Source organism: Xenia sp. Carnegie-2017, unplaced genomic scaffold (assembly GCF_021976095.1).
Source record: "Xenia sp. Carnegie-2017 unplaced genomic scaffold, XeniaSp_v1 HiC_scaffold_23, whole genome shotgun sequence".
Classification (NCBI taxonomy): Eukaryota; Metazoa; Cnidaria; class Anthozoa; order Malacalcyonacea; family Xeniidae; genus Xenia; species Xenia sp. Carnegie-2017.
In genome coordinates, this window is record NW_025813486.1 from 16,239,470 (window position 1) to 16,252,864 (window position 13,395).

Consider the following 13,395-nt stretch of genomic DNA (forward strand, 5'->3'; position numbering starts at 1 on the left):
AGTTGAAGCAATCAAAAGATTTATCTCAAAGAAGAATTTCATCAGGAATGGAAGAATCAGCAAATATGAACCAGGGATGACTATTTCACAATACAAGATTTTGTTAAAAGAGGAGATTAAAAGTTGCTCTACTCAGTTATCCACTGATGTAAAAGGAATAAACATAAGAACATTCTTATGGGAAGATTTTAAGGCTGCAAGGAAAAGTAAAATTGGCCCACTTTCAAATTTGAAAGAGGTTTTTGTGGGGGAGCCTTCTATTGATGATGGTTGACCTAAAAGGGAATTATTTTCTGGTAAGTTTTAATTCATCGCTGCCACACTACAGTGAATTAAACAATTAAATCAAAGCCTGAAAGTATTTAAACTTTTGTCAGATAATGATAATGATGATATACCAGTACTTCTCTGTCCATGGTACACTATTCAATCTTATCGATCTCAGTAAAATGTGGCTGGCATCTTTACTACTAAATTCGTCTGTTCAGGAAAGCAAATACAAAAAAAACTTATAGTTTGTTTGATAAATGTGTTTATTAAACATTATCATTGGTTTAATCTTCATATATTCTACTTCATTGTAATAGAACTATTAACAGTTATCCAATACATGTTCTTCCATGATGGGTATCCAGTTTCATCCACAATGGCAATAAACAGTGGTGCTTTTAAACTATGTGGTGAAATGATGATGATGTCTGAAATGCATGGTGGTCCGGCACCCAATTTTTTTGCTCAACCAGTGATGTTCTACATTATTGGGAAACCCCTTTTACCTTCAGATAATCAGAAATCTGTTTATAGAGTTGCTTGTGACAGGGTGAGTAGATATTGCAGAATGTACTTCATATGCACGTTACTTTCAAAAATATACTTGTTGTTGATTGGTAGTTATGTCATGCCAAAAGTGATGAACAATTACAAGAATTGCTAATCAGTGAAGAAATGTTAGACATACTATCTGAAATTGGCTACAGAGAAATTCCACAAAGGGAACTTTGACTGGTGTACAAACTATTTTATCGTGAGTAATCAAGCAGCTTTCAAAACAGTTTAATGTACAGAGAACAAAGGTGCTCAATTAATAAAATGTTAAGATTGATTGATGCAAGAGCAAAACTCTAATTTGAAATACAGCACTGCAAGTGCTTTAATTTTTATTTAAAATTGTTTGGCTTGGTATTGTGTTAATACTTGCTACAATACTCTGCAGGTCCATAAGTGTGAAGAATCAGCTGAATGATATTCTTCCAGCTTATGAAATAGACACTTATAAATATTTTTTGATGCAATTCAAAGTGTTTTTAAAGATAGGTATTCAAATCTTTCACCTTATTAAAATTTACAATTCATTAACAATCTTTGACATCCATAAAGAAAAATATCTTACCATTCCTTCAGGTGGTGTGGTGCAGCTGAAATATTTCTTAAAGTGGTTTACAGGATCACAAGAAATATCACCACAAGGATTCCCTAAACAGTTTTCCATTTCATTTGTCCATGGTTGCCCTGGGGATTTGCATGCAGACCTACAGCATCAACATGTGACTTAACTATCAAACTGCCTGTGCACCTCAGAGATGAAGAGAAAATGAAAGAAAAGATTGTCTCTGCTAGTCAAGACTTATATGGTTTTGATTTCGTTTAGATTGATTAATAAAAGTCCAACAATCAAATTACACATGCTCTTGTCACTGATTAAAGTTTTGGAAAAGATGGAAAGCTTCTGCATTGGAAGGATAGTTCCACATTTCTACTTCCATAATGTTACCCAGCACCACAATAGACCATATGCCTTATTAATTTTTAATGAAAATGCGCGATGTGCATTCTGGTGTTAGTAGTCACGCTACTACGGTAAACATCAACGTGGCCACTGCGGATAGTGAGTGTGCAGCTGTTCTTTGTCGTCTTTCAGAGGTAACTCAAATGAATGAAAACCCTAGTTCTTTTCAGAACTCTTGCACGGGTATTCAGGAGTTTGTTACATCTGAAGCTTATGGCAAGGAAATCCGAGAAACGTCGATGAAAGCGAAGGTTGTTGGTGTAAATTCTAATACGGTTGCAAGTCCAGATGAAGAACTCGCAACATTTGGTCGCTTAGATTGGACAAAGTCTTTGGCTAATCTTCCATCTTTTATGCACGAGAAGCTTGAGCATAAGCTAGTTAAAAGTAGAAGAGGAAAATCCGAGAATTATGCGAAATATGAAGAAAGGTTAAGGTCTCTGGCGAGAAGGATATGTAAAGAATACAATGGTAAAAGCAAATGTTCCTACTTCAAATGGGGAGGTTGTATTTGTTGTAAAGGCGCGTGTTGGTGCATCTATGAAAATTGTGAGCTACTCTGTATTTGTTCATTTAAATCAGAGAACTGCTGAAGTGGAGTATAGTATTTGTAACTGTAAAGCAGGACAAGGTGAATACTGCAAACATGTCGCAGCGTTACTTTACACAGTGTTAGACTTTGTGAATCTTAAGCTTTCTGCTGTTCCTGCCGAACTTACGTGTACTCAGCTACCTCAAAAATGGAATGTACCATCTGGCAATTCTAAAACTCTTGAGAAAGCTGTAAAATTTGAACACTTGCTTTTTGAAAAGGCTGTTGTAAATAAAACCAATAAACAACATTCTGTAAGAGGTGTTAGAGAGAACTACTGCTCGCCCCCACCATATGCACAAGAACTTACCAAAGAAGACATCAAAATAATAGCAGATGCCTTTCAAAAAGTTAATAGGGCATCATTGTTATGCGAAGCATTTAAATCAAATGAATGTCAGCCCTGTAATACTTTTGAGACTTCTTGCAATCGAATGATAAAGAGGAGAAAGCTGGTGGAGTCTGCCTGAAGATCCATCTTTGTGTATTATAAACAAGGTTTTTAAGAATGTGGCTACAGATTATAGTCATTCCATGAAAGGTGCAAAAGACTAACTGCTTCTATTTTTGGAAAAGTTATAAATCAAAGAAAAACTATACACCCTACATCGTTGCTTAAAACAATCACCAAATCTAACAATTTTTTTAAAAATATACCTCAACCACTAAAGTGGGGTATAGATAATGAGAAGATTGCTCTTGAAAAATACAAAGCTAAATCTTTACTGGAAGAAAATACACACTTAAGTACGATGGCCCCGTAAAAGACATCAGCAAACATAATATGTGGTGGCAAACATTTAAATCGTGGAAGCAAACATTTAAATCATGGATGCAAACTTTTAAATGTGGAAGCAAACATTTAAATCGTGGAAGCAAACTTTTAAATTGTGGAAACAAACTTTTCAATGTGGAAGCAAACATTTAAATCGTGGAAGCAAACATTTAAATTGTGGAAGCAAACATTTAAATCGTGGATGCAAACTTTTAAATGTGGAAGCAAACATTTAAATCGTGGAAGCAAACTTTTAAATGTGGAAGCAAACTTTTAATATAAATCGTGGCTGCAAAATTTAAGCAGCTTGTACCAAAATCGAGCGTATCTTTTTAACGTAAGTTAATAGCGTTGATACTAAAGCGATATCTTGCGAAATGCTCGTTCAACATTCCCATTATGTATTGTATCTTTTGCGGACTCGTTAGTGGAGTTGATGAGATTTGCGACAACTGTTCAGCGCAACCTAACCACGAACAGCTGATAACGCACTACTTTCATTGTGGTTATCCCTATGAAGCGATTGTGGGACTTTTAGAAAAGAAAGGAATTGATATGTGTTTAAGAACTCTAAAGAGGGATTTAAACGCTCTTGGTTTGAGAAGGCGAGGTAATCCCATGCCGATTGAAAGAAATCACATACAGGCTGCAGTTCTTGAAGAAATGCATGGACCTGGCAGAATCTCTGGTTATAGAAGCATTTGGCATGCATTACGTTTAAGGCATTGAATTCATGTTCCTCGCAATTTGGTGGCGGATTTAATGAAAGAAATTGATCCTGTTGGCGTCGAAGAACGTAGAGCCCGAAGATTGAGAAGACGAACTTTCAACTCAGCTGGAGCAAATGCAACTTGGCACGTGGATGGTAGGTACCAATGGATTGACTCACTACAAATATGAGCAAATAGCTTTTAATTAACTAACACGTTTTCTTTCAAAAATGATCAACGCAACAATAATAAACATTAAATCACATCCGTGTTGTTTGTGTAGGATACGATAAGCTAAAGCCTTATGGTTTTCCTATTCATGGTGCTGTCGATGGATTCAGTCGACAAATTTTATGGCTGGAGGTGTCTCGTTCCAACAACGATCCAAAAATTATAGCAATGTTTTATCTTAATCACGTTAAAGAGGTGCATGGTTGTCCAAACCAACTTGTTACGGATTGTGGGACAGAAAATGGAATCGCAGCGACAATACAATGTTTCTTCCGCTCAAATCATGAGGATGAATTGGCAGGCTTAAGATCACACAAATATAGTTCATCTCCGTCCAACCAGCGAATAGAAGCATGGTGGGCTTTCTTCAGAAAGCACAGATCAAACTGGTGGATTAATTTATTTAAAGACATGATTGACTATGGAATACTTGATATGGAAATGTATTCAATGTTGAGTGTTTGTGGTTCTGCTTCTCAAAAGTTCTTCAGAACGATCTTGATAGGGTAAGAGAACAATGGAATTCTCATCACATTACAAAGAGTCAACATAGTAATGTTAATGGAATTCCAGACAGTGGCGTAGCTAGAGGTCATGCTTGTCATGCTGAGCATGACTTACTTTTTCGGCAATTTTGATTTTTTTCGATAATTAATTCTTTGATTTGTCTGTAAGACGTAGCTTTTGCTTTGCAGGCTTTTACAATAAAGTGCATGGAAGAAATGCGCTTGAGTTTTTGGACTACGCATTGTGTTACGCAAAAAAGCCCGCAATTAGGGAAAACCTTAGCCACCTGAGCGCTGGATACGTTGCTTATTGATGACGTTTGAAACTCCTGCTTTCCACTTGAGAGCATGACTTCCTTCGAAAATACGCTTCTTTGATTGGCAAATTAGGCTAAGTTCTTGCATACTTCCGCCAAAAGTCATGCGGAAGTCATGCCATGAACTCATCGCAGGAGTTTGATTGTTTTGACGATACGCTATTATACGATCATATAATTACTTGATTGTTTATTTCGGTCATGGAAGGAGTTGAGCAAAATCAATCGACGATTTCCTTTTCCCCTTTGATGGTCAGGATATAGTAGCAGAGCTGGTAGAGATCGTTTTCCTCACAAAATATTAGTGAGCAGAAACAAATAGCTCGCATGTCAAGGCCGACGAAGCTTACACTAAAGACGAATGATAGGAGCTTTCAAGAAAGTTGGTATTGAACAAGGACTGGCTGTGTGGTAGTGTGAGGAAGAATAGATTGTTTTGCTGGCCATGTCTTTTGTTTCATTCTTCCCTAGAAAGTCTCCATGGGCTTCAACAGGCTATTATAACATGCACAGCTTTTCATTTCTTGACTTAGTCAATCCTAAACTTTTTGTGCAGTGGAAAACAGCTATTCCTAATGAAAAAATTCAACAACTATCAGCAAAATATGGTCCTCTCTTTAATATACCTAGGCTTCGAAGTCAACTTTTTTTTGTGTACCAAGATAAAGATTTTTTAAAAGATAACTCCATGGAATTATTGAAATCATTTATCACATTGGTATTCACCAGTGTATACCCTAATTTGTTAAATTATTGAAACTTAACGCTGTTATTGCCATTTCTAGTGCTTCAGCTGAAAGATCGTTTTTATGTTTAAATAGGGTGAAAACTTTTTTAAGGAATTCAATGGGGGATGAACGCCTTGGCACATTATGCAGAATTTCAATTCATAAAGATATTTTAAAAGCAAAAGACGATCAAAGCAATTACATCCAGCCATCCTGGATAAGTTTATTAAAAAACCTCGCAGACTAAATTTTTCATACAAATGAGTCTGCATGGCTCATTTTCACTCTCTAATGCTGCTTTAAGCAAACCAAAACAAATCTTTGAAAATGTATGTTTTGATAATTAGTTATTGCACTTGATACAACCATTTGTCTCCTCTGAAGCAGATCAGCAATAATCACTAAACCAAATAAACTGCGCTTAAAAATGTGCTCGCTAAAGGTTAAACTTTTCTGGAAAAATTGTGAAATGGTTTTAAAGGGTTGGAAAAAGACCGGATAAGATGAGAATTGAGCATTTTCATTCTTTAAAAATGTCCCAGATGGTCTCCCATTTCTAACCAAATTCCTCTTTTCAACTGAGGTGTGAGGGCGAGAATCTGGCCTTAAAACCAGACTGCTCATTAAAAGGCTCTAATGAGGGCTGTCTATGTCGGAATCACATTTTATAATTCCAGAGTGGATGTGTTGTGTGTTTCCTAGGCATGCTGATGAGCCCTGACATAGGGCGAAACAGTCCAAGACTGAAGGATATTTGAAAAATAAATTTAAACGGTTGTACGAGGCGTGACGTTCCATGTTATAGCTTCGTAAATAAAAACCAAAAAAAGCGTTTTCCGGGAGTTTAAGGCATTTAATTTTCAAAATTTTTGACGCTCGGCGCCAACCATGGTGGCGCCTCGTGGGCTGTGCACTAGCGTATGAGCATGACCTTGTTATCTCAACCAGCTTCACCACTGATTCCAGATATTATGTACTTTCTGCCCGAATATCATGGGCCAGGATTGTTTAATGGAAGTCTCGCAAGCTCAAATTGATGAAATGGAAATACATTGTCAAATGGAAGAACTAGAAGAAAACATTTTTCACCAATATTTCATTTACGTAATGGAAACAGAAGGTTTGTCGTATCCAAATAATGAACTAGATGGTTTAGAGTTATACCGAAGATTGACATTATTACAAGAAAATTAAATGTAATCAAGAAAAACATTAAAAATTAGTATTAAAAGCTACATTTTCAATTAAGATTGACTTTGAACATTACTATCATGATAGTATTGATGATTTCGTAATAAATAACGTTTTAACACACAACTAGCAAGGTCCTTTTGAAACAAAACTCCCAACTATTTTACAAACAACTTAGTAAGATTGCTTTGATAATAATCAAAGGGAAACAAAAAATATTCAACAACTACCTTGCTCAAACTTATACAATGGTGAAATGCCACGCATCTTTGTTTGAAAGTAATTCACTGAACTCTTCAGATAGCTCACTGTATGATTGATATGTTGAAGGGATCTCAAGTAGGGGCCCACAAGTGTGAACAACTGGTCTACGAGCTGTGCCCTCCAGAACAGTAAACGAAACCTGTATTCCTTGAGAACCTATAACGTCGCTACCCGTGACAAACTGCAAAAACAGAGACAACATGTTTCCTTGCAAGGACCTGATGTATTTCTTTAAATAGTCTATACATTGTCTTTCTTGGTCCGTTGCAGGTGAGGATTCAATCAATTTTATCAGTTTTCTCGTTGTTGGTTTTTTAGTATCGTACATCTTGTTTAAAGTGTCAATGGATTGGAAATCTGGAAAAATCTTCAGGCATTGAAGAATAGAAGACCAGCAATTCAAAATGTATCGCGGTTTTTGGACAATCTCCTGATGTGCAATTTCCGACATAATTTGCTTTATATTTGTTTTCGATGGGTTACGAAAGCACTTATAATTGCTCAAGAATTCCAATACGTCTTCTTCACCTGGAGCGTTGTCTTCACTGAAACACTGGTCAAAAATCTCTTTTTCGTCCTCTGCGAGACACTGGCAGAAAGATGACAATAGAAATTCATTTGAAATGCCATCATCACCAAACATACAGAATGACATAAAGCCAACTGACAAGGACAATGGATAATACCCATCTCTGACGTAACCATAAACCAAAATACGTGCAATTGCTTCCCACTCACTTTTCTGGTAGTCGTGTCTTATTGTCGGGATCTTTTCCTGAGCTCCAACAGCCAATGAGGTGAAAAAATGATTCCAAAATAAGCTAAGGGCATCACGAAAGACACCACCGCCTTGTCCTTCTTCCTCCCTGCCATTGTAGCCAATAAGAGTAATGCTGAGATTACTATTCAAGATCACTTTTTCTTTAAATGTTTGGATCATATCGTCTCTAAGAAGAGTTCTTCTCCATACAACTGGGTGAACAGGGCCCTCTTTTATATTGCATGCCCAATCCTCTACCATAAATAGACTGCCGTGGAAAAGAGTATCTATGAAAAAATAGCAAAACCAAAATTTGTACAGAATATGAAACCATCATAAAGACTAATATGCATAAGTCGTATATCATCGTAATTGTCATATTTATGTGACATATATGGAATTATGGTGACATTTCTTTTGCTCTGATTGGCCATTGACAATTACGACAACATAAAAACCAACTTTCAACTCACAAACATACCACAAACATTTTCCATTTCTGTTGAAATTAATGTCAAACTTTCATTTTCATTCTCTTCCAACAAAGTACTACCTGTATGTGAATGCAATTAATCTATGAATTTCTGACAATGTAGCACAGGAAGTGATTTATTAAACAAGTGTAATTTAAAAAGTGCAGAAAGTACTAAACTTCAATGGGCTACGTGAATCTTTTATGAATAAAAAATCTCGGCAAACTGGCAAAATATGCTAAGCAAACGAGCAACGCAGTAATCAGCATTACCATTTGACCTTTGCTGCATATGCTGTGTTAGTTTTGAGAAAAAAGAAATAAAAAAAATGGTTTGAGATTGTTTCACAACACAAAAAACAGGTTTTTACCAGCAATAATTAATTTCTAGAGCCCCTGAGCATCCTTGCTGCATTGCTCGGTTTGTAATTATTTTGAACAACAGATCCATGCACAAAACTGTAATAAATATGTAATAACATACTTTCAGGCATTTCAATGACTTCACTTGAATTATATGAATATTCAACTTCATTGATCATGTTTGACTCTTCGATTAAATCACCAATGTTTGACTCTCCACTTTTTTTGCTCTTTTGAGTAGTGGTGCACATACTTGACTCCAAACTAACTTCTTCCTCTGCAATATTGCTGAAGACTGATTCCCTTGATTCCACACAAGACATGATTGTGTTTGACTCTTCAGGGATACTACTTAAACCTGACTGTGCACTTAAGTTGCTGATATTTGCCTCTTGAGTAATACCATGAGCACTCGACACTTCAACTATAGTTTCCAAATTGTTGGCATTCTGCAAGCTCAAATCATCATCACGAATTTTTGTCAAGCACTGTGCAAAAGAAAAAAACATTATCTTACAGCAAAAAATTTATTTATGGCTGTATAACACGTAATGATGATAACATTTGAGGGCAAACACACATACTGCTGGAAGTTTGAGAGGAAACACATTTTGGGTTAACCATACCAAAATTAGCAGTACATGATAATCATAAAAAATTGAGACAGACTACCAAATAATGCCAATGAGGCTGTAGTTTGGTTTAATTTTCTATCTCCTAAAGTGCAAAAGGCATACTCTTCGTTAGGTGAAAACCTTCACATAATTACAATAATTTAATGGTGAATTATTACCTCATCAACAATATTAAGATCAGAGTCACTATTGACTTCACTGCAATAAGATGGCTTGCACAAAAATTTTAAGTATTCATCAGTTCTACACACGTGAAAAGTAAGGCGGGAATACTGTTTTCCAATTTCTTTCTTGTATCTTTCCAAGGTAAACGGTTCACTACTTCCAGGCAAGTTGCAGACTCTGGTACGATCTGGATATAAAAGAGTAAATCCAAAAGGTTCACCAGATACTTCACTGTTAAATTTCACGATTTTCTCAGAGGCTTTCTCGAGTAATTCTTTTGCGCCAATCGTTGGGGCAACAATCAAAGGTAACGTACTTCCTCGAACAAATTTTAGATCGTCTTCACGAAATCTTCTCAATCCAACATTGATATTCACTTTGCTGGGTGTTCTATCTTTTGTCTCATTATGTTTTGCTCTTTTAGCTTTGGGACGAAATCTTGAGCTTCTTTCTTGCTCCTTTCGTTTCCTGTACTCTTTGAAAGACACAGGAGTACAAGATTGGCCAACTGTAGTGGTGCTCGCCGTTGATATAGTCAGATTTGAGTCAAACGAATCACAAGCATTAGACGGAACATTTGTACCTTGATTTTTGTTGATATTTTTTATCGGACAAGCTGCTGAGTTACTTATGTCTCCAGACGTAGTATGACCACAGAGGTGGCAAAATTTTGCTTGTAAAAACAACAAACAACCGCACTGACTCAAAACATTATATTCCCTCAAATCTCGACCTTATAATATCATTATTAGGCGATATGCCATGCCCAATTAAATACAGTGCTTCCACGATTTAAAAGTTTGCTTCCACGATTTAAAAGTTTGCTTCCACGATTTAAATGTTTGCTTCCACATTTAAAAGTTTGCATCCACGATTTAAATGTTTGCTTCCACAATTTAAATGTTTGCTTCCACGATTTAAATGTTTGCTTCCACATTTAGACACCGTCCACACGTATACGGATATTTTCGTATCCGCAACTTTTTTGTTGCGGATCAGGTAGCACAAAAAAATGTTGTTGCGTCCACACGTATACGGATATTATCCGGATTTACTCTAGTTCCCATGACTTTTAGCGCTATCAGTTACCCGCACATATTTTATAACTTGGCGATAAATTGGTTAGCAATTGTGAATTCGGTCAGTGTTAAAGGTTTTTCGGCTTTGTCTGATTAAACATGTCATTATTTGGTCAGAAATCGAAGAAAAATGAGAAAAGCAAGACGGACTCCTTTATTTGGAGTGATGATGAGGTCGAACTCTTACTAAAAGTAACATTAGAATATAAAACATCCAACGCTATGGAGAATGTCGATTGGGAATCGATCAGAAGCAATTATGATGACATTTTTAAACGTTTCATTGAGCAGTATCCTTCGTCGGAAAATGCCCTGATGATGGGGAAAAATTACCCCCACCCAAACGAAGAACTTTCCAAATCAGTGTTGACATCCAAATTAAAAATTGTTCGAAAGAAGTTCAGGAAGCTGTTGATTCAGGTAGGAAAAGTGGACATGGCCGCGTAGTATTGCTATACTTTGAACTATGCGAGCAAATATGGGTGGTTCTCCTGCCACAGTACGATAGCAGATGGAATCGAGACCGCTGAAATTGACGACGAACACAGCTTGAACCCAGAAAGTCCATATTATATGCTTAATGGAACTATCAGCCCTGAATTAGAAAATGAAAATAGCCCTGGTGATGCAACTAGTTATGCTAACATATCAACAGACAATGTCTCAACCTCCAGTAGCTCATCTTCCAGGGGTCAAGTCAAAGAGAGAAGGGACCTCCTTAATGCAAGATTACAAGGACACAAGAGTGAGAAACTCAAAAGAAAAATGCCTGTTGATGCACAACTCATTAACATATCACATGAAGAACTTCAAATAAAGAAACAACTCCTAGAGAGAATGGATAACAACATGGACAAGGCTTACTCCAACCAAATGGAAAAGCTCTCTAGTAACATGGAAAAACTCACTGATTCAATATCTGAAGGATTTGTTTTATTGAGGCAAATGATGTGTCCTGCACCAGGTGTGATTCAGCCACAGTACATTGCTCCCCAGGCAAACTACAGCATGTTCAACTACAGCAAAACACAACATGCTTCTCAGCTAAACACTCCAGCGCACATAGCGGACAATTTTGAACTCTCAGTCCTTGTACTCAGACAATGAGAGTAGTTTTAAGCTGTAGTAAGGAGATATGTTATATATTAGATATTATTAATTTCTTGAGATTTATGACATTGAAAATATTGTTGGTTTTGTTCAAAGTTTATAATACATCTTATTAAAGATGATGCATACTGTAAATGATATATAAGGTTATAAAATATTATTGGTATATTTAATTATTGCTGGTATATTGAATTGTTACTAGTATTTTGCATGCACTCTGATGATATAATTAACTGTACATTTATGGAGCAAATTCAACCAGAAGTTTATGGTAAGTTTCTCACTCTAAGTGTTGATGAAACAATTCAAACAGAAAAATTACAGTAAAAGTTGACAAAACAACGAAAGTTATTAGCTACATAAAGGCCTGCAACATGATGCTATTTTGATGCAACTTGAAACATTAATTTGCTTTTAATTGAGTAATGTAAAATCAGCTAAAAGCAGTTTTTGCATTGTGCTAATGAATTTATACTAATGCATATTCATCAACTTAACTCTTTCTCTTATTAACATGTAGAATTTTGCTTCAAGTTACAAGAGATAGCACATCATGTAATCTGGCTGAGTGAATACTGTATAATTTTAAGGGTCAAAATAATTTGTGAGAACTCTCCTTATTTTCTTCCCTTCAGCTTCATTACAATCTGTTCTGTAGTTGTTGTGACTAGGTGCTGGCTGAAAGTGGCTATCATAATCAATAGCTGAACAAACTTTGTCTTCTCCAATAATCTCTTTGTGAACTTCACAAAAGTTGTGAAGGACAAAACATGCATAGACAACAGTAGAGATATCTTTAATGTTTATGTCCATTGCCCTCTTCAAAGCCCCAAACCTTGCTTTTAGACGACCAAATGCGCATTCAATCACCATTCTTGATTGGCAAAGGGTCATACCACAGAATAGATATATACAGAAGCGCCACTCAGCGAAAAATCTGTCCCTACTTGTACCCAGTTCTTAAGTGCGCATCTTTTGCGTCCGCCATTACTCCAGCCAGATAAACTGGCCAGAATGTATATAGATTAATATTATGAAGAGTTGTTTTTCGAAAATTTGACGAATTTAAATTCACTTATGGACAAAATTTTTAATGCCATCGGATAGGATACCAAGCATATGAGGTGAGAAACAGTTTTGTTGTAAAATACGTTCTTCAAATATAATTTTACGGGTTTTATAGTTTCTTCCCTTGAATTGTATGCGAGATCCATGTTTAGAACGTCTCTTATATTGAACGGCAGTTGCCCTAAGAATTTATAATTTAGGACAAAAGTAATAAATATATTTAGTGTGATTCCATTTCTGTATTTTCTAGTAAAGAGTTTCCTATTAGAATGGTCAACGGATTTGATAGAAGCGATAAAACGACCTACTGTGCGTAAAGAACGTTCTTCAGATGAAGACGTTATTGGTATAAAATTTGGACTAAACAAATTTATATTTGATTCTTGAATCGGGGCTTTTTATTTGCAATGTAGCTTGTCTGCATAATTGTAATTGAAAGTTTTTATTTGTAATTGTATATTGAGTTCTTGTGGCTATCATTTCTGTCAAATTTGTATTAACTTACAAATAAAGATGTTTTTTGTTGCCTTATTTTTAATAAACAATATATGAAATTACAATTTTTTAAAGAATGAAGTTATTGATAAATTGTTACAATTAAATTAACAACTTTACCATTATGTCAAACATATTGTCAAGCTCC

The 13,395-nt window shown here is 35.8% G+C and overlaps 3 protein-coding genes and 1 pseudogene across 3 annotated transcripts; 2 read left to right on the plus strand and 2 right to left on the minus strand.

Annotated features, from left to right (window-relative positions):
* Nucleotides 1-2,205: 2,205 nt before the first annotated feature.
* On the plus strand, nucleotides 2,206-2,848 carry LOC124449250. Its single transcript, XM_047000190.1, has one exon. It carries the CDS (start codon nucleotides 2,255-2,257, stop codon nucleotides 2,846-2,848), a length of 594 nt encoding a protein of 197 aa, XP_046856146.1. The 5' UTR covers nucleotides 2,206-2,254.
* A 500-nt stretch (nucleotides 2,849-3,348) lies between these two features.
* On the plus strand, nucleotides 3,349-6,839 carry LOC124449251 (annotated as a pseudogene).
* On the minus strand, nucleotides 6,836-8,121 carry LOC124449253. The gene has a single exon (XM_047000191.1). It carries the CDS (start codon nucleotides 8,119-8,121, stop codon nucleotides 7,078-7,080), a length of 1,044 nt encoding a protein of 347 aa, XP_046856147.1. The 3' UTR covers nucleotides 6,836-7,077.
* Nucleotides 8,122-8,608: 487 nt separating this feature from the next.
* Nucleotides 8,609-10,349, minus strand: LOC124449254. The gene is made up of 3 exons (XM_047000192.1): nucleotides 10,274-10,349; nucleotides 9,489-10,228; nucleotides 8,609-9,183 (listed from the first exon to the last, which is right to left on the minus strand). Exons 1-3 carry the CDS (start codon nucleotides 10,347-10,349, stop codon nucleotides 8,713-8,715), a joined length of 1,287 nt encoding a protein of 428 aa, XP_046856148.1. The 3' UTR covers nucleotides 8,609-8,712.
* Between the last annotated feature and the right edge of the window lie 3,046 nt (nucleotides 10,350-13,395).